This window comes from Centruroides vittatus, unplaced genomic scaffold (genome assembly GCF_030686945.1).
Source record: "Centruroides vittatus isolate TY-2023 unplaced genomic scaffold, ASM3068694v2 contig_1168, whole genome shotgun sequence".
Taxonomy (NCBI): Eukaryota; Metazoa; Arthropoda; class Arachnida; order Scorpiones; family Buthidae; genus Centruroides; species Centruroides vittatus.
Window position 1 is genome coordinate 1,133,744 of NW_027120749.1, and position 22,041 is coordinate 1,155,784.

The 22,041-nt window shown below is 27.4% G+C and overlaps 1 protein-coding gene across 3 annotated transcripts in view; it reads left to right on the top strand.

Moving 5' to 3' along the window:
- LOC136981629 (lysine-specific demethylase 2A-like) overlaps window positions 1-22,041 on the top strand; it is a 107,123-nt gene that overhangs the window by 13,141 nt on the left and 71,941 nt on the right. For 2 of the 3 annotated variants that reach the window (XM_067277964.1, XM_067277978.1), the window contains exon 1: window positions 18,177-18,420. The exons of the other annotated variant lie outside the window; for it this stretch is intronic. In XM_067277964.1, coding sequence (XP_067134065.1) covers window positions 18,385-18,420 — 36 coding nt within the window. In that variant the 5' untranslated portion in view covers window positions 18,177-18,384. Of the gene's footprint in view, window positions 1-18,176; window positions 18,421-22,041 lie in introns of those variants that run through there. 3 annotated transcript variants of the gene reach the window in all.

The following is a 22,041-nucleotide window of genomic DNA, read 5'->3' on the forward strand; positions in this document are numbered from 1 at the left end:
TTATCAGTATTTAGGATTGTGTATCTGACATTAAATAATCCTTTATTATTTTTTTAAATTACTTCTTAATATCGGCAAAAACATTTTAAATACTTGAAAATAGTTTAGAATATGTCATATATTTATTTTTAGTTTTTCAATCATAATTAGAAGATGAGTTATTAAAATCGACGTTTAGTACTTTCATTCCTAGTATGCATTGAAACATTTTTAAGTATGTCTTGCAATATTTAAGAGAAATTCGTAATTTATTTTTTGTTTCGTTATAATTAAAGGGAAAAAAGCTTTTATCTGTAGTAGAAATAATAAACCGAAAAAGATATTAAAAAAAAAAAATATTTATTTGGCTTAAGTTTGAGCATTTTGTCTTAAATATATTACAGTTTATGGAGAGCAGATGACAGCCTGTGATTAATATTTATTTGACGGATGTTGTTCACGAAGGGATGATTCGTAAATCTGGCTTTTATTTATCAGATTTGAAAATCTTTATAAGCTAGACCGAAAAAAAATTTTCTAAATCATTTACTTTATATCTTAATAAGATTAAGTCCTATGATTTAAAATAACTTTAAACATATCTTATTAAAAATTATCTATGATATATTACTCGAAAATTGCATTATAAGCTATTTCTTTTATAAAAAGCTAAGAAACATTTTACATTTATTTTAGAGTTTCCTAGGAAACAAATTAATGAAAACATTTTTTTGATAAATAATTTAAATTTTATTTTATGCAATTTAAAATAAACAATCCTATATATATATATATATATAAGTAAATTCTCGAGATTAGTAATTGCCTGCTTAATTTCTTTTGTTTAATATATTTAATTAAACGAATTTATCAACAGTTAATAAAATTTTAATCTGAAAATATTGTATTTACACTTATTCAATGTAAATTTTTCTTTTCAATTCTAAAATTTACACACAACAGATCGTATACAATTGAATCAATTGAGATAGCATGAAAAATGTAATAGTTTATTTAATCACTGCTTTTGCTTAAGAAATGTAATTTTAAAAACTTTACCAAGTAGAAGAGAGAGAAAGAAAGAGGTGAAAAATAAATCGATAACGTATTTTATTCACTCCAGTTGTTATTATTTTTTTTTTTAATATTCAAGAGTTTTTCATTTTCGATTGCTTTTGGATGGATTGCATATTCCGGTAGCAAATTTTGTGGGAAAAAATTACACTAGAAAGAGCAAAAATGAAATTATAACAATTTCGTTGCATAAAATTGTATTTCAAAGTTATTTTCTTTAAGCGAAATGGATCTTATTAATAAGGATTTAATACCTTGCTAAATTCTTATAAGTATTTAAATTGTAACTATTTTATTCTCTTCACTATTAATTTTATATTGATCTTCGAAGTTAATCTCATTTAATAGGTTATTCAATTTTTTTAATTAGTTTGTAATGTTCGTATTTTCAAATTTTGATTTTTTGTGATGTCGTCTTACTCAGCCTTACAGGTAAAATAGAAATCCCCCAAAAAAGCGTAAAAGTATTTTAAATCTCCTATAGACTCGATAATTTTAAAAGTAGGTAGGCCTATTATTTGTATAAATTAATTGAACGAATGCTGTTTATCAGAATAATTTAGTGTATTATTTTTAATAATAAACTTAAAATAAGTTTTAAAAAAGTCATAAAGCTTGGGTTCGAATCTAAGTAGTAGTAGGAATAATTAATCTGGAATATTTTCGAAATGAAATGTTTAAAAGAAATTTTATCATATGTTTACGATAATCTATTTTAAAGACATTGAAAATACTGAAACACATATGCTCTATCCATACTTTTTCTTGGTTCTTTTACTTTTATCTGTAAGAACACAGTCTTACGGATAAAAGCTTTAAAAGGTCAATGAAGAAACAAATTTAAACAGTTATTACGATGTTAAAATATCGAGAAAACAACAGATATTTATCCGTTTAAAGAGTAGAAATGCTGAAGCTTTAATTCTCAAACAATTGATTTTAATCTGACAGGTTATACAGGTAGCTCTACAGTGAATCTTCTTGAGTTGACAGTAAAAGCTATAGGGAAAGTTTATCTGCTATAATTTTTGAAGTGTCTGACACCATTACATTTCAAGCACTGTCGTAGTAGATTAATGCGGTTGATAGCATTTTTTCCTCCCCCAAAATGTGAGAACCAGTTTTTTTTCCTTTATTATAATACAAAATATTTACCATTAAGTAGAGATATTACTTTTATTTTAAAGCAGCAATAATTCTAGAGAAAACTCTTGGCAATAAATAAATGAATCAAATAAAAATATGCGTTTACTTAAGAGAAATTTGAATTTTTTATCTTGAACTCACGGAAAAAAACCTCTCGTGATATACCCATTAACATACATCAAACCTTAAATCAGAGTGCCGCTTGCTTTCAAAGAAGATTTAACTTATCATCATCAGCGACCACAAGAAACATTCAATTAAAACAATTTATTTTCGAACATCTTTAAATCTTTAAAAAAAATATATATATATTAAGTTTGAGTGAGAGTAAAGGAAGTAATTGGTTAAGAAAGTAATAGAAGAGGGAACAAATTTAATATTTTTAGATTTGAAGATGTACGAAAATAAATTGTTCCAATTAAAATGTTTCTTGTGGTCGCTGATAGTTAAAGTTTGAAAACGTTTCCTCAATTTGAAAGTAATTGGCTATTTGATTTAAGGTTTAATGTATGTTAATAGGTTAAATACTTTATTATTTTACACGAATAGAAAGTGATTACAATTCAGATTCTATTGATTGTGGAAAAGGCAATTGAAGAAATTTCTCTACGTGTTAAAACAATTTCCGTTCTTGTTCGCCATAAAAACAACGATCATTTAAGAAATCGCTGCACTGTGCAATTGCTGTATTTATTTTTTAAAAAGAGATTTAGCATAAATAAATAAAATGCTATATAAAAATAATCAAAGTAATCTTTTCATTCTTTAATAATTATGAAAGAATTTTGCATATTACCAGTGAAATTAATTTGAAAATTTTGAAAACTTAAATTTTATAATCGCCTGAATAATAAGATCCGGTCGTAATTAGACGAATATGATAAATTATAAATAAAAATTAAACGTAAATTCAATACTACTATTAGCTCTATCCGCAAATCATACTTTCGATTAATTTAAAAACTGTCAAATGTAAAATAAATAATTTGGTTCGTTTTCTGTTTGTAATAAATTTATAGCAGTTAAATATTTACAATATAAATAATTTATACACTAACATTTCTAATATTGGGTAAAAAAATGAATAGTATCAATTAAACATAATCACAAACTTACCCTCATGAATAAAATTATAAGATAAACATCCAAAGTAAACCGATCCTTTAATGTTTTTTCGATATTTTGAAAGTTTTAAATGCAAAATAAATATTTATTTTTACTCTTTTAGAACTTCATAAAAATTATAGTAATCTACAATACTTCAGAGAATAATACTGAGAATAACAATGGATAGAATATTACTTTCCCAACAAATTTTAACACAGTCAGGTTTAGTTTTTACGTAATGAAAGCAATAAGAAATTTATGATAATATTTAAGATTTTATTTATAAGGTACGAAGTTATTTATGTTTTACGCTCCCTATATATTAAGTTTGGAATTTATTCATAGGTATATTTAAGTATAAAAAGTTAGGATGAGTTTAATATAAATTATCATTATCACTTTATTATTTGATATCAATATTTTGAATACAGTTTTAAAATTAAATATTCAATTGATAAAAACAATTTAATATGTATTTGAATACGTGTTTTGGATTTTATATACTCATTTGATACAAATTCACATTCATGTATTCTTTTACGAGATTAAGGCAAGCAAACATTTAAACTTATTGCTGATATTTATTAGTTGTAATCTAATTAAGATGCTCGTACTATAAAAGTTTTAAAAATAAACTAATATAAATTCATTAAAAAAATAATCGAATTAGATTCTATTAAATGACAGAAGTAATTTTTCTTTCATTCAAATTGTCAAGTCATAACAGAAAATATATCTCCTGCAAATTTTCTATTTGATTCAATACAGTTTTATAAAATGATTTTCCTAATTAAAACATTATAACTGAATAAATACATTTAAATGTCAACTAAGGAGAAATATTTTTCTTGTAATTAACAATTAAATGCATTTTTTTCTGATATTGCTTATGAGTAAATAATTATCAAAAATGTCATATAGATAATAATAAAGATTAATCAAACAGCAAATAATACATTTCGTATTATGGAATAAACATTTTATATATAAATATTTTTACATACAACCAATTTAATTATATGGCATCATTACATTAAGACATTATTAAATATGCGTTTTTCAATAATACGAGGTTATGAGATAACAAATTGAATATTTATAATTGATTTATGTAGAAAATATTCTTGAAAACTAACAAATATTTTTATCAAATACTAATTCCGATGAAAATTGTATCCGTAAAATGTTGAATATATTGAAATTATCATAAAATTTTCAACCAAAAAAATTTATTTTACCATTTTCTAACGTATGTGATGTGACAAAGACCAACGTATGGAGAAAGAAAAGAAAGAAAAATTCCTTCTCTCATTTTACAATTCACTCTGTTTCATCTTGTAGGACTATATTTACTACAACTCGACTTCATTTTTTATGTTATAAATTAACTAATTACATTTTGAGACATTTTTATTTAAATTACCATTATCAAATCCGATATAAACTTGATTACACTAATACGCTTTTAGCACAATTTTGTTCTGAAAGTTTAAATACCTACAATATATTCATTTATTATAATAAATATTACCATTTATGAAACATATGGAAAAAATATGTTACAGAGCTTAATGTGTACTGTATATTAATATTTATTTAATTTATATTTTCAATAATAAGTATAATCGACTTATATTCGATTAAAATAGATTATTGAAGTGATCGAAAAGTAATCAAACATAACGTAAAATTTAATGTCGGTACGCTTAACCTTCAATCTGCAAATTAAAAATAAAACAAATAACGGATACATAGTTGCATTGTTGAAAAATATACAGACAGAACCGTCGGGGTGAGATAGGTAAGAATGGGTCCCTAAGTTTTCAGGGTCCACAGGAAACAGGGAACCGTAGTGGTTCCTATCCCTATAAATTAATGTTATTTTTACTAGAAAACATAGAATCTTTAAATTGCTTTTTATTAATAAAGAAATATTCTATATATTTCATTTGTTAAAAAAAATAAATAAGGCAAAAGGACCCGCTCACTTTCGGGCTCCATACGAGCTCTCGACTTCCTTGTTTACAGAATATACTCGTATTTTATTGTGTAAAACACAATAAAATACACACACACACATTCCTTTTATGATGCCAGACTAATTAAATAAATTTAATTTTGTAGTTTTTCTTTTTACGTAAGATAAATTTTATCATCACAACTCTTTCAATATTTTGAAACAGTAATCTAATACGTATTTGCCTTATAAATTACACTATACTACTATATATGCTCTGAAAAATCGATGAAACAAACGTTATTTTAAAGCAGAATTAAAGTTATTTTATATTTCATATTGTTTGTTGAGAAAACAATTTCATAATTTATATTTTTGTTAACATTTTCCAGATGTCTTAATGACTAATCGAGCTCCAGTTTGAATTAACGCTTAGTTTACCTTTAACTATACTTCCATCACCTTAATCACTTTCGCTAATCCCTAATATTTTTTAGCAAAAATTGGAAGGAAAATCTTTGAATAGCTTTCAATCGACAAAGAAGATTATGGCACAAATTAAATTAATACATTCGTATAATGTTAATTTTGCAAATACAGTACCTTTAACAGAATGAATTCGTTGTTGAATTAAACAGAATAATATAAAATCGTATGATTTCATTTAAAAAGTTGTGTTTTTTTAATCAAAAATAAGTAATGACGATTATTTATTACTTTATTATTAGTCATTAAATAGTTATTAATGTGAATTTAAACATACAAAAATATTTATATTGTTTTTTTATGTGGAGCATATTTACCCCTTATCCTTTTTAATTTAATCTTTATTCATACATAAGTTGACTTTGTAAGTGATACTATATTTTCGATTTAGATTATGATAGTATGAAAAGGGATTCCCAACGTGCTTTCTTCGAGAGGTCAGTCGATTTATCTGGAGAGTCTTTTGGGGACGTACTATATAGTATTTGTTTTTATTATATATAAAATTGTATCAGTTATAATAAAAATCTTTAAATTTTAGTAAAAAAATTCAAAATTGAAAATTAAAGATGATAATTTTTATTTGTAATTTATTCTTATTACGTACCAGTATAGGAGGACGACGAATCAAATTAATTTTAGAAACGAGCCGACGAGCAAAAACCGTTGATAATATCTTGATTTATGAATTCATCTAGGGTAAATGAGGGTTAGGTGTAATTATTGTGTAAACTAAAAGGTAACGCCACATATTGATACGTTGTTCATGCTTGCATGTGTGCTGTTTACGCTCAATTGCTGTAAAAATAAGTGAAAAAATCGAATGTTTCTATTTATGACTTGCAAAATGTTTTACACATGTTCATGTTTGCTGTAGCCTCGAAGATATTAAGTTAAGATTAGCGGATGACTTTTGTTTCTTGTATATAATACTTTAGCAGCTTGAATAATGAGTCTAACCTGTAATCAGTCAAAAATAACAGAGTAGACTCTAGAGGGTTCATCCATATACTGTTCACCAACTAACCCATACCACAAAGGGCGACGTGGTGATTTAGCAAAAAATTATATTTTGTTTTTTCGAATCTTTTTTTCGGAAAACACTATTGTTTTGCTCGTTATTGTGTTGTTTGGTATGGTAAGAAAACACCAGTTCAGTCAGTTTTTGTAAACAAAATTTATTTCCACACTTTCTTCCATAACTTTTATTCACCATCTAATACTGATTTAACTTATATACCTGTGCTGTAGTGTAGCAAAATTTATAATTTCCATTTAAAATGAGTTGTCTAAAAATTAGTAGAATTTAATGAAATCTTGTAACTTTAAATCGTGTCTGTAATGAGCTATGATATTTTTTATTTTGACTGTGTTGGGTAGTTCGTAAATGTTAGTTAATTTTAAAAATTTTAATTCATATTCTCTTTTATATCATGATCCTTAAACTATTTCGATTTTTTCTTTTTTAATTAATTAATATAAATATTTGGCTATACGTCAAAAGTATTTGTTTTATTATATATGGATATAGGCCTATAGTCTAATATTGAAATCAGAATAAATTAACTTTGATAATTATTTTAAAATTTGATTTTATATTTTAATTTATTAGTTAATTTATCTTCACGAAACTATAGAAGCTTGGCTGAACAAGAAAAACTCTAAACAGTTTGAAAAAGTATTATTTTCTGCTTTTAAATCTAATTATCTTATCAGTTAAGACATTCTCGACAAATTTTCGATGTGTAATTTGTCAGCTTCTATTTAAGAACTGAGCCATTTAGAAGTGACATGGCGACTATGTATTAAACCTGTCTAAACAATTGTCTATTTAATTACCGCAATATCGTATAATGTTTTGATTTTTAATCTAAAAATTTACATTGCTATGCTTTATAATAGATTTACATAAGTGTGTGTGTTGTATATATATCTTTTTAAATTTTTTTTTACTCTGTTGGAACTAAGAGGTAAGAGGGCTTTTTTCAAGCCCATTGTGTTTGGCGATGCTTTACAATAATGATTTAGGATTATACTGATATCATATATGATATAGTATTCAACAACTCGAATTACCGATTAAAAATATCAAAATGTAATAATCAAAATATTCTAAGACTATATTTGCGCGTTAATTCATAGTTAATAAGAATCGTTTAGAAGTTTTTTGCCCGAAACTAAAATATAATTTAAATATAATCAATTTTAACCACAATTTTAAATAGTTATTCAATTCTCTATTAGTTTTGAATCCATCTTAAACATCTCAAATTCCATTCAAAATTAGATGTAATGACTCTGCTTTAAAACTTTAGTAGTAATAGCAATTAATCTTATTACATAAGTGGATAAATAATTGTTCCTTGTTCTTCAAATCGAGAATTCAAATTGCATTATATAGATGATTTTAGATTTTAATGGGAGTTGTTGCTTTAGTAGTAGGTTCTGTTGCTTTGAGATACATAATAACAACAAACTTACAATTTCTTTGTTAATCTTAGCTCACAAATTAACAAAGAAATAAATTACTCAGACGTATAAAGCTCAATTTTTTCATTTGGATTTAAAAATAGATTTAATGTAAAGTCATATAAATTTAAAAGTTAAAAATCAGAGTATTTTAAGGCAAGTTTAAAAATTAAAAATCGGCAATCAGCAGTGTCTTATATTTAATAATAATTAAAACTAAAACAGTTCATTTAAAAATCGCAAACAGTGGAATTAAAGATCTAAAAATGTATAATATGTTTCCTTTTTTCTCATGCCTGAAAAGTGCCTTACTGATCGTTAAATTGTTTTATTTTGTCATTAATCGCTATTCTCTCTCGTAGAATTTACTAGTTCACGATAGTCATTTTCAAACGAAATATGCATAAGTGAGCCGTAATTAATTGAAATGCCAATAGGCTTATTAGCATATAAGAAACTTTCAAGCTGATACCTAACGAGCTACTTCGTAAGGATCAAATTCAATTAATGCGTTGTATTTTTAGGTCCGTATATTAATGAAACATATGTATTTATATATTGCAATAAATATATAGGACAGAGAGTAAACTTTTGAATTGAAAAACGCAATTAAACGAAAGAATTTTATTTTATAATCTTTCGGGTTTTTGTAAAATTTTTCCATTTATTACATTCAGTTTGGATTCATTATTCAATTTTATTCATATATATTCTAAAAAAGTTTATTAAGTAATGTAACATTTACTTAATAGGTCTCCCATAGACTATATTAAAATAGTAATTAAACTAAACCTACATCTCATTCTATAGTAGTAAATATCAAGACGTAGTTTCCTGTTAAATTCGTTGCTGCTTTTATTGAAAGTTTCGCTGACAGTGTAAAATCAATGAGGAAAACTTCAACTGTCATATTTAACTATCATTCGTAAACTAAACAGTATCCTTGATATTTCTATTACTAAAAACGTGCATAATTTGTTCTTATATATCTCACAACGCTAAACTGCAATTTTTAATTATGTATTTTAATATTTAATTTAAAATATATACTCACCACCTAATTAGCAGTGTCTTGCTCCTGTACATCATTCTTTTCCTTAAGCGATCGAGTCGTGCCAGTCATCTAACTCCTTTCAGGGAAAATTTTTGAATTGAAATAACATGACGTCCGGTTTGCATCGACAATTTCGCATATCGGGGACTCCCGCTCCTAAGGTTTCCATATCTGGTCTCGTCTTTCATCTATCTAACTCTGTTCTCGAGATTAAGGAGAGACAGTGGGAATTTATAGGTCTACAATTTTTTTAAATTGCAACCCAATTAGATCAATTATAAGAGTAATTTTGTTTTTTAAAACAACTAGAATTCGTATATTATATTTTATACTACAAAACTAGTAAATCATTAGCAAATAAATTTTTTACAGAGAAGTATAAATACGTGATAAGTTTTTAATTGATATAGTATATGCAATCAAGTGAAGACACGCTTTTACTGGTAATTTGTAAATTGATTAATCTTTCAGTACAAAGAGAAATTTGCAATTTGGCTTGTTAATCTCGATTGACATAAAAGCCAATCGGGATTAATTTTGGTATTGGAGCTGACCTATTATGAAAGTCCAAGATTAACAAAATTACGCGTATATATAAATAATTTTTTATATAAATATTTATGTAAATTGAACATGAACATTATAATATAAATTGACCGAAGTTTTTCATTGTTTTTATTCTTTCGTCAAATTAATCATTTAAAAAAAATATTTTTTTATAGACATATACCACTAAAACTTAGTGAAATGGATTTCTGATTAATAAATATTTAATTATAATGAAATACGTTTTAAAAAAAATCTTAAATACAATTAAGATATTCAATATTAATGAATGATTGCTAATAATTTGAATGTAAAAAATTTCAACCGTTATTTTAATCCATTAGCTTTTCCATTAAAATGTGGAGGAATGTAATTTTTTAAAGTTTGTTGTATAGCATTATGTTGAATTTCTTTTAAACATTGTAAGATTATTACGCTTATTACGTAAAGAAATAAACTAGATGTAACAAATTTTGAATTACAGTATAATTATCTTCAATATTGAATATCAATGGTCGCAATTCTGATTATAAACAAGTAGAATACTGAAGAATATAACGTATATATTTGAAAACAGACTTATTATTAAATATAAATTATTTTTAATTAAAAATAACTTTTAACATACAATATGAACAGCTTTTATACATTTTTTTCCCCTTTAAATCTTACTGATAAACTACACTGGTTTATTTCCATAATAGGTTAGCAAACGTTCAAACTTTATTTTCCAAATTGTTTTAAGTTATAATTAATAAAATATATAAATAATATTTTTAAGTATTTGCTAAAGATTAATTTTACAAATAAATATACAGGTATCTCTCGTATAACACGGTATTTACGTTCCAAAACAGTGCCGTGTTATGCGAATCCGTGCTATAAGAAACAAAGGGCTAATGTAAAACATAGGGTTATGTCCCATAAGTTAGCAAAAGTATACTATTCTTTTTTGTTACTAAGAGAAATATGTTTATTAAAGCAATCAATGATTAAGAAACAATTCCAATTAAAAGTACGGTTCGTTATACGGAGGATATCCCCAATTTTTAAATCCTGTTAGAGCGAAACCGTGTTGTAGAAGTACTGTGTTGTACGACGGATACTTGTATTGTATTCAAATTTTTTATTAAAATATTCAAATACTTTTTACAGTCATTAACTTTATTGCTTTCCTCATGTAAGCAACCGTTAAGATTTTCTTTCATTCTCTCTCCCCTAATACTTATGTAATATTTCAATTATCTTGTAATGGGGTTGCCAACTCTTGGACTCACCAGATAACTCCCAGAATTTGGCAAAAATTTTTAAATTATCGGACTCCTAAATTGAGAGTTATTCCCGTATTTACTCGACAAGGCGATTGGCTTTTGGATAAGTTTGAATTTAAGCAAATTGTTTTTAATTCAATGGTTTGATTCTGGCTTTTGGTTAAGGCTTTTTTTTACCACTTTTTTCACACATAAATGGTTTTGTTTTCTGTAAAAGATGATATTTTTATTATTAATTCATTTTTTTCTATCCGCTTCATATTGAAGGAAATATCTAAAATATTTAGAAGCAATTAAATTAAAAATAGTTATGGCACTTCAAATTACGTTAAAGTTGAGATGCGAAATGTTTGTCGTAAACTAGTTTTATTATATAATTGTAAAGATAAATATTTGTATTCGTTGATAAGAGATCGTTTATTGTTGATATGCAAAAGATTCCATTTAGTTTAAATATATAGTTTTAAATATAAAATCTTTAACTAGAATATTTAACACTTGAAAATAATGTATATTGAAATAGCAATTTTTAAGAAATTAAAGTGTTAACGAACCTAATTTTTACATAAATCGAAATATTTTTAACGAATAGTTTATAATTTCAAAAATAGTTATAAGGCTGTAAATAATTTTACAAAGATTAAAAGTAAATTATAATTGCTTTTATTATTAATTTAGTCTTTTCATTTTAAATCGGTAGCGTTGATGACATCATAAAGCAGCAGTTAAGTAGTAATATTGTGATTAGTACAAGTACTAATGTATTATTATTATTTATGAAATATATTCAATTGAAATAGTAAAGGATGCATATATTACATCGCATTGCAATTATGAAATATTTTATTTTCGTTGAAAAAGCTCTTGATTATTAATGCTTATTAGTAAAATTAAATTATAACTTACTATAGTTTATATATAAAGCAATCTATAGTTGTGTTCTGTATGAAAATGAAATATGATGCAATAATAATATCGAAGACAGTTATGATCACGATATTGATTACTGACTACCTGAATGACAACAGAAGCTTGATTAGTTTTTTTTTTAAATCTGATGTCCCAAGTTCGATTTCCTCTGAAGCATCCTCAATACTTTCCAAGTTAATCAATCTTTGTCAAATCCTTAGATTCGAAATATTAAAAATCATAAATATGTTTAAACTGTTTTATTAATGTAAGACTTTTGTTAATATTTAATTTAAATGATAAATAGTTTGTGAAATAAAAATTCATACAAATTTAAAAATGACAAAAATCTGTTTTAATATTTTATAAAGATTAATTAGGTTATTAATTTGGAGGTTTTTTTATTTGTAATCCAGATGAGAGCTAGTAGACCATATTGAAAGTGATCGATATGATTAAAAGTGTAAAAGTTCTCTTAAATTCGTTATTATTATTATTTTATGATGGGTATTTTATAAAAGATCTAGTCGGGGTTTTTCCATAAATATCAAATTTATAAGGAAAATCTCATGAGTTATGTTTTGGGTGATAGGGATATTTACTAAAATATTTCATCTGTGAAATTTATTTGATCGTCAATTTTTATTATTATTTTTACTCATTTAATGTTTGTAACAAGTATAACGTGTATTATTAGTATAATTTGTGCAAAAATTGTAATAACTTCATAGAAAATATATCGCTTAGGATAACTTTTAGAATGAATTTCTGCTTGTACTAAATCGTGGCATATTCTTGAATACCGAATCGACGTCTCTAACAAATATAAGGAACAAACATAAAAAAATCTGTAACACACGAAGGATGTGCATAATTATGTTACTTCATTTTGAATATCATTAGATAGAAATCTGTTTCATTGGTCATCAAACATTCTGAAATAGACATTTCAAAATTATGTAAAGATTCTCAATCTTTTTTACTTGTCTTGAGAAAACTTGTTTTCCATTAATAAAATTAAACGTAAGAACTAATTAAACTATTAATGTCTTCTGTTTAATGTATGCTATTGCATTCTTTTGTCTAAAAAATCACCTTTTATCATTTAAACATGTTCAAAAAACTAATAAAAATGGCATAATGTTAAGAAATATAGTTTAAAAAATTTTCTTCATATTGATATTTATAATTATTAAAGTTTTATTTTCTTTCAATTTCTTTATTATAAAATTATTAGATGTCAAAGAAAATTTATTGGAAATTTTAATTACGTTTATATTTGTATATTAGATAATACAGTAATATAAAATGTTTTATATATATTATTTTCATCGTTAAAAATACACAATTAAAATTTATTATTACAAGCTCTGTTTTCCATAAAAAAATCACCTATTTATGTTGCAACAAGTGAACAGAAGAAGACATTCTTTGCCATTTTAAAAATTTAATAATAAAATTTATTTATAAAATTAAAGTGTGTTCAGTAATAAATAAATATAAGCCTTAAATTATCAGTTTAGTTTTGAAAATACCCAACATTATCTTGATCTAATTTTCGTAAAAATTTTGACTTGTCTTTTTAATAATAATGCAGAGTTTAAGACATTAGATATGTTATTTGTTTTATACATAGTAAACTTGCGACAGGCGTAACCTCCCTAAGACGAAAATTTATAAAATTGCATTTATTTTGGCAGAGACAATCTTTTATTAGAGGAATAGTCTCGTCTTTCCGAGAAAAGACTGTTGTTCTGGTGATTCGACACGGCGAAAATCAAGACATTTTAGTCTTTTCTACGTATATTTTTAACAATATTTTCTATTTCCGACATTATTTAAGCTGTATTTTACATTTTTTCCTTCTGGCATAAATATACTTTGGTTTTAAAACAGACAGGAGAGTGCTCTGTTTTTCCTGTATAGCCTATCCATACGTTTAAAATATTACCGAAAATATATACTTTGCCAGTAATTATGACTATGACACACAGACGGAGCTCGAGAGTATCGAATTCGAGCAACCACCCAAGATGGATATTAAAAGTCTATATCTTCAGTGAGATAACAAGTGCATTTTCTAATTTAGTTTGTGAATGTATTTTACATTTATATGAATATTTTATTTTCTGCGAATTTTCCTTTTATTTTGAGGACATTTCAATGAATGTAGCAAAGAAAGTACGTTCAAATTCTGAAGTAGTAATCAGTTTCTTTTCAAGGCTGAACTAGTGAAAAGTTTATAATAGGGCAATTCCTACTTTCACAGGTTTTACTGTGTAATTTATTTGTAAGACATACGCTATCATTTCTAATAACGTAAATACAAACATTTAGTATTATTAATGATGAAAATGCTGCTGCTGCTGCTGCTTATAGTAAATAAATTTGTATTTAGTTAAAAGTTTTTATATGAAGAATTATAAGAATAAGATATTACTTTAATTACTTGCACTCTATTATACAGTGTAATTACTATTTTTATAGAAAATCTGCGATATGTAACTGTTGCTTTAATATTGAGTTTGATTTTTTCATTAATGTAAAAGTAGTTAAAAATACTGTACAAGTAATATGCTAATATTTATTTATTAATATTTTATTAAAATAAATATTTTGCGTTTATGTTTACTACATAGAAGCAAGCTTTCTTGTTCTTTATCAGTTTAACTGCAAACAATCGAATTAAAGTACGATAAATATTGTGAGTTTTGGGAAGAACGTTCGAAGCAAAAATAATCTGCTCTCTCTATATAAAATACTTAGGCTTAAAATCATCATGAAACTTCTGTTATGAATAGTTTATATTGGAAATGAGGGGGAGAGTGAACGAAGCGAGCGAGGGATTGAGCCACTTATGTCAGCCAAGAAGGAAGTAGAAACGGCGGTACCGGAAGTCGAAGAATCTTCGCAAAAATTTTTGAACAAGTAGCGAAGCGAAAGAGGATTGGAACGAGAGGGAAGCGAAACGAACGGGTGTGGGAAATTGGAATGCCTATCCTGCGGGAGGTTGAGCGAAGCGAATGGAACTGTATTGGCTCCTTGCGGGGTTGATGTGTCAGGAAATTTTTTAAAATGAATATTCTATATTGGAAATAAATGGGCGAAACCTGTGGGACGAGCGAGCAAAGCGAATCAACATAACTGGAATTGGAACGTTTTTCTGTGGGACTTTCAAAAATTCGTGATGTTCGGCTGATTTTATAATTTTTTTTTTTTTGTTCTGGATCTGGAGATTGTTCTATGTTCGATTTTGATGATAAAAATCTGAAAGAAATGTATTGTTATGTGATAAGAATAAAAAGCTGTTTTTCCAATTAATTTGAATATAGAGGTGCATTTCGAAATGGATCTGAATTTAGTTTACGTTACGGAATTCTTCTTTTCATCTATCTATATAATTATAAACAGATGAAGATATTCATGTCTTTGGGATTTTTGTTATGAATAGTCATAATGAGAATAAGTGGGTAAAGTCCGTGAGCCAAGAGAATGGGAGTCGAGCCACATACGGCGGTCGGGGGCAAAGCTCCCTAGTATTAAAATAATTTTAATGATTAACTGAATTTTATTAATATTTTAAATTGTAAAGCTACAGAAATTATATATACATATATACAGTGAAATATAGGCCTGCTATAGGCCTATAGCAAACTAAGAAAGAAATATAGAAGCGAGAACATTTACAAATGTTTCACAGTTTTCTAATTTTATAGGTTTCCTAATTATTCTGATTAAAATATATATACACATCATTATATATTTAATTAAAAATAGAAATAAAAAAATAGACAGATATAAATAACTTTATTGATATTGCAGTACTTAAGAGTATAAAATAAAATTTATTATATATTAGTTATTATATCAGTTTATTAGATAAAAATTAAATTTAGATTGTAATAGGTTCAAGAAAATATAGACTGTGTATGCTATAGAGAAGTATTGTCTTCAGAATCTACGAAGTGAAGTTGATCTCTGTGATTCTGATAACGTCCAAACGGGAAACAAATCGATGGAAAGACAGTCACAATATTATTTTATGGTGTAGGATATTTCTGATGATCATGAAGGTAAGGACGATTCGTCGTGTGATATGTAGTCAATGAGGAAGTATTTTTTTTTAATAAAAAATATGGGAGAAATATATCATACAAAAGTTTATTATTAAATTGATTGATTATTAGATTTCTGTTAAATTCTTCGCTATTGCATTTCAGATTGAGAACTCTTGTTTGAATTTTTTCGATTTGTTTTTTTATTTTGAAAATATGATTAACAGTTTTGTTTATCGATGAACAGGTGATTTTTCTGAGTACTCAAATTAGTTCTGTTAATATTTTACTTTGAGTTTTAAAGTAATTCTACATAAATATTCAGATTAAAATGCTTTAGAACTTATCTCATATATCAAATCATTAACTAAAAGTTCATATTAAATTAAAAGTAAAAAATTAGAATAACGAAAATTTCGTATTATTTATAATTTAATTTCACACGACTTTAAATAATTTTAGATTATTTTTAAATATCTTTCGGCGGCGAAATTTAAGCCACATGTTTGCTATGCTAAGTAGGATAGCAATAGTAGGCCTATATAAATAATGAAAAAAAAAAAAAATCATTTTTGGAACGATATAGAGCAGAAATATCAGTGATTAGTTGCTAAGAACATGTTTAATTTCCTACTAAACATTGTTTATCTCAGAATAAATTTTTGTCGTTTTCTAAGAATTTCCTTATATTATTGTTTTATACTGAAAATAAGTTTATTTTTTTTATAACAATTTAATTTTTCCCTAACTCTTCTAGAGTTTATTTGTAAAGTTTTAAAATGAATTGCAAATATTTAATGTGTCTTTTATCATCAGAAAATGGCATTAAGTAAGATAAATTAGCTTTTATAAAATACTTGTTCTACAAACCTATACGTAGTATAATGTATTTGATTTTCATAATTTCTTTAGAAAAATGTGAGTAAATAAATTACTCAAGATGATTCATTCGCTATATACTGTATATATATTTTGATTAGTAAGAGTTCATTTACAATTGTTTTGACGTTGACTTTTTTTTTTTTTTTGTTGTTGAAAGAAGGGAACTTGTTAGACAGATCGATGTGTAGCGGAAGTTGGAATAGTTTTGATGGAACGGCGGTGCGACGGTAGCAGATGGATTGTAGCTTTCTGGTAGGAACCAGGCTTTAGTCATAAATTCGCTAACGCTACTACTATTTTATATCCAAGAAAAACTAAAAAGAAAGTATCAAAAGGGGATAAACGCATAAATTCAAAATTCTATATAAAGTTTTTTTTTCAACCAAATTTTTCCGATTCCATTTACAAAATCGTTGAAATCCTTGATGTAGCATAAAATGATATTTTATTTGATAATAACATAATAATAAATTCGTAGTTGGAAGTTTATTAGCTTCATTTTAACGGTTTTAATTTTTCCACAAAGTCTATTAAGCGTTTATGCTACTTTCTGATTTTTTTCCATGCAAAATATTTTTTACATAACTTAAAATGTTTCTAGAGCTATGTCGCTGGCGCTTAGCGTATTGAATTTCCGAGATATATGTTCTTACACTACTGAATTTTGCGTTATTCATTTATTCATAAGCATAAATCGGACATTGGGATATAAAATTATATGTATTAAATCCTGAAGTGTAAAATAGTTAGATATTCCCATTTTGTATACGGATTAAATACCAGAAACCTAAAGTTAAATCAGAAATTCGTGCAACTTGTATTCAAAGATTTTATTGTGAATAATAATAGAACGCTTTAACTAAAAGTTAACAGTGGAAATTAATTTCATAAATATTATATGCTGTAATTCAATTATAATTTACTAATATAGACGTTATTACTGAATATATTAAATATTATGTATTATTATTCTCTTCATTAACGAAAATTATAATAATAAAGCTGGATCAGTTTAAGGTTAGCTTTAGTTTCCTTTCCAATAAATACGGGGAAAAAACTTCAATATTTTTTTTTTTACATTTAATTATACCAATGCAATATTAAAAATAAAAATATTCTACTCGAGATAAAGCGAATTTATCACGATACAATTTATAATTAAAGCGTTTTTTTATAGATTTATTGTAAATTTGTAATTTTCTGACTATTCCGAAATCGTTCATTTCCGGTTGAATTCTTCCTCAACAGAGGGCGCTACCGAAAGACAGCCAACTCACAAAGCGACATTGATATTATCGTCTTATCAATTTCCAGTTTTTGATAAATAATTTGGTGCATGCCTTTTTTTTAGTAAATAAATAACTCGAGACGGCCACAGGAATTTATTTGGGATGCACAAGTGAACATTTTTAAAGATATTGGACTTGTTTATAAATCATATATTGATTCATGTTAAGCCTAATCAAAATGCCTGGCGACGAAATGGTATGTATTAATAGTTTTACTTTTTAGAGTTAGAAAATCTAAAGATTAATTTGAATTTTAAAATATAATCAATCCTGACAATACGTCAATGATAATTTTCGCAATTGTCATAATTATCTGGCAATATTTTTAATTATTCATCTTTTTTTTCCTTCAGTTTCTTTGATTTGAAGAATGTAAACAAAATTGTTTACATAATCTGATTCCTTTGATCACTTTCACGTTTGTTATTGATCACTGTACATTGAAAGTTGTCTGCATCTATTGAAAAACAATACTAAAATATTTTTACATTTAGAACTAAAACATGTCTAATTTTTTTCTTATTCTGCAAGTTTATTTGTTGTTTAAGAAGAAATTACAGGAATTTATGAAACCAGATGAAGAAATTAATGTTTTAATCTGGTTTAAAGTAAAATTGGAGTCATTAAAATTATTGTTACTACTACTACTTCATCTTTGCCTTTTCCCATGTTTATATGGGGTCGACGTTTCCTTCTCTAATACGTTTCTTTCGTTTCTTCCTATTGAGAGTGTCTTCTCTCTTAAGTCTCCTCTGATTCGACTCTTCCTCTACATTATCTCTCCAATGCAGCCTTGGTCTTCCTCTCTTCCTCCTTTCTTTTTGCTGCCAGTTTTCTGACCTCTTTCTGACATAATTTTTGCTACTTTGCTCTACATGGCCAAATCACCTCAACTTAAATTCTTGCATCTTCCTGCTCAATGGACCCACCTTAACAGAACCTCTAATAAACTCATTTGTTATTCTATCCTTCTTTCACACTCCACACGTCCATCTCAACATTCTATTTTTACTATAGTACAGTATTTCTAAAAACAGAATGGTATATACTAAATTATAAGCTAAACATTGACATTTAAATGAATTAAAAGCTGATTGAGATCTTTTTTTGGGGGGGGGAAATACTTAAAGCATTTCTTGAAATTTTTATGTTTTTATTAATTTATTAAATTAAAAAGCCAAATTACTTAGCATTTGATTATTAATATAGGCCCTATAACCAGATCTAATCCCACAATCATTTGGCTTTAAATTAAAGAGTAATGTGAGAAAAAAATTAGTTTATATAAACTAATAAGGGTATTTACCAGCATGGAAAGGAAATTAAATTTTTATGTTTTTGTAAGATATGATATATTTGATAATAGGAATGTTGTGTAGAATCTTACATTTTATATAGAATTGATTGATTATACATGGTTAACTACTCTGTATACAGAAATATCAAATTCGAAATTATTAATTACATGCAAAACAAATACTATATGAATTTTTGGTCTGTTTACATACAAAAGTAGCCAAGTGGTAATTATTTCATATATTGGTATATTTATATATTCCAGTAAATATCTGAAAATCGGGTATGAATCAAATCAATTACCATCACTTGTTCCATTTTACAAATAAAAAATTATTGGATTTATATATTGTTCTGTTTGAAAATCTCTCAGTATCATAATATAGAATAAATAAAATATCTTCAGTTGTGTACTGTGAAACCATAAAAAACAGTCATTTGTTTTTGTATTTCAAAGTTTGTGAGGTTAATGACATTGTTTTAATTTCTTATAGGATTTTCTAAATAAATAATATTGAAGATGTCTTTATCTGTGAAGTTGATACTGTGAAAATTGAATGCAGTGATACTATTTTCATTTTGATAAAAATGAATTTTTATTAATTAACATCACAAATATTTTGTTTAATATACTCTTGTTGTTTTTGTGGTTCACATATACAGTGGTACCTCGATATACGAGTGCCCTAATATACGAGTGTTTTGAGATACGAGCTGCCGAGTGAGTGATATTTTGCTTTGAGATGAGAGCAAGGTTTGAGATACGAGGAATCGCACACTACACCGCTGCACACGACGTGTGTGCAGCGTCTAACGGTTTTTCCCACTTCAGACTAGACCTCAGTCTGTGTGCTTGTTCCCTCGTTTTCGAAGCATTTTTGATAAGTTGGGTTCGCGTTTTTTGCTTTTTGTACATTTACAAAATATTATCACATTTATTTTTATAACCATGGGTCCGAAGAAGAAGAAGATGTCTATTGAGTTAAAGCGTGAAATCATAGAAAAACATGAGCAAGGTGTCCGAGTAATTGACTTGGCGAGGATGTACGGGTGTAGCACATCAATGATATGTACTGTGCTTAAACAGAAGGAGTTGATAAAGAGTATAACGCCAGCTAAGGGCGTTACAATAATTTCTAAGCTCCGGACCTCTCTCCATGAAAAGATGGAAAAACTACTGATGGTGTGGGTGACAGAGAAGCAGCTTCAAGGAGGAACCTTAACACAAAGCATCATATGTGAGAAGGCACGAGCGATTTACGGTGATTTGCTGAAGCAGATCCCACACACTTCCACAAACGAGGAATTGGAAGACTCGTTTAAAGCCAGTCGGGGCTGGTTTGACAACTTTAAGAAAAGGACCGGCATTCACTCCGTCGTCAGGCATGGTGAGGCAGCAAGTTCGGATGTGAAGGCAGCTGAGGCTTACATCAAAACGTTTTCCGAACTGATAGAAGCCAAAGGATACATCCCCCAGCAAGTCTTCAACTGTGACGAGACAGGGCTTTTCTGGAAAAGGATGCCGAATAGGACTTACATAACGGCAGAGGAGATGATGATGCCAGGTCACAAACCCATGAAGGATAGATTAACTCTAGCACTTTGCGCCAATGCGAGTGGCGACTGCAAAATCAAGCCTCTGCTAGTATACCATTCGGAAAATTCCAGAGCCTTTAAGTCACATAAGATTTTAAAAGAAAAACTGCAAGTTATGTGGAGGGCAAATCCGAAGGCGTGGGTCACCAGGAAATTCTTTGTGGAGTGGATAAACCTGGTGTTTGGCCCTTCTGTTAAAAAATATCTACAGGAAAACAACCTACCCATGCAAGCCCTTCTCGTCCTCGACAATGCCCCTGCTCACCCACCAAATCTTGAAGATGATTTACTCGAAGAGTTCAAGTTTATAAAGGTTCTATACCTACCACCCAACACCACTCCTATCCTGCAGCCCATGGATCAGCAGGTGATTTCTAATTTTAAAAAGTTGTACACCAAGCACATTTTTCGGCACTGCTTTGAGGTGACGGAGAACACAAACCTTACCCTTCGAGAGTTCTGGAAGGACCACTTTGACATCGTGATATGCCTAAAAATTATTGATCAGACCTGGCTGGGTGTTATAACGAGGACCTTAACCTCTGCATGGAAGAAGCTGTGGCCTGAGGCTGTAGTTGAAAGGGCCTTCGAGGGATTGGAACCCGAAGTGTCAGTGGTAGAGGAGATTGTTTCTCTGGGAAAATCCATGGGTCTGGAGGTGGATGAGAGAGATGTGAACGAACTCGTCGAGGAACAGTCTCAGGAGCTGACAACCGAGGAGTTACACGATCTACATTCGCAGCAGCAAATGGTGGTTCAACGAAAAATTAGTTTTGAAGAGGAGCCAGAGATGGAGGAGGTTATCTCAACAAGAGATATAAAGGAGATCTTGGCAATGTGGGAGAAAGTTGTAGAGTTCGTGGATAAAAATCACCCCGAAAAAGTTGCAACTGGTCGTGCATCGGAGTTGTTCAACGAAACTTGC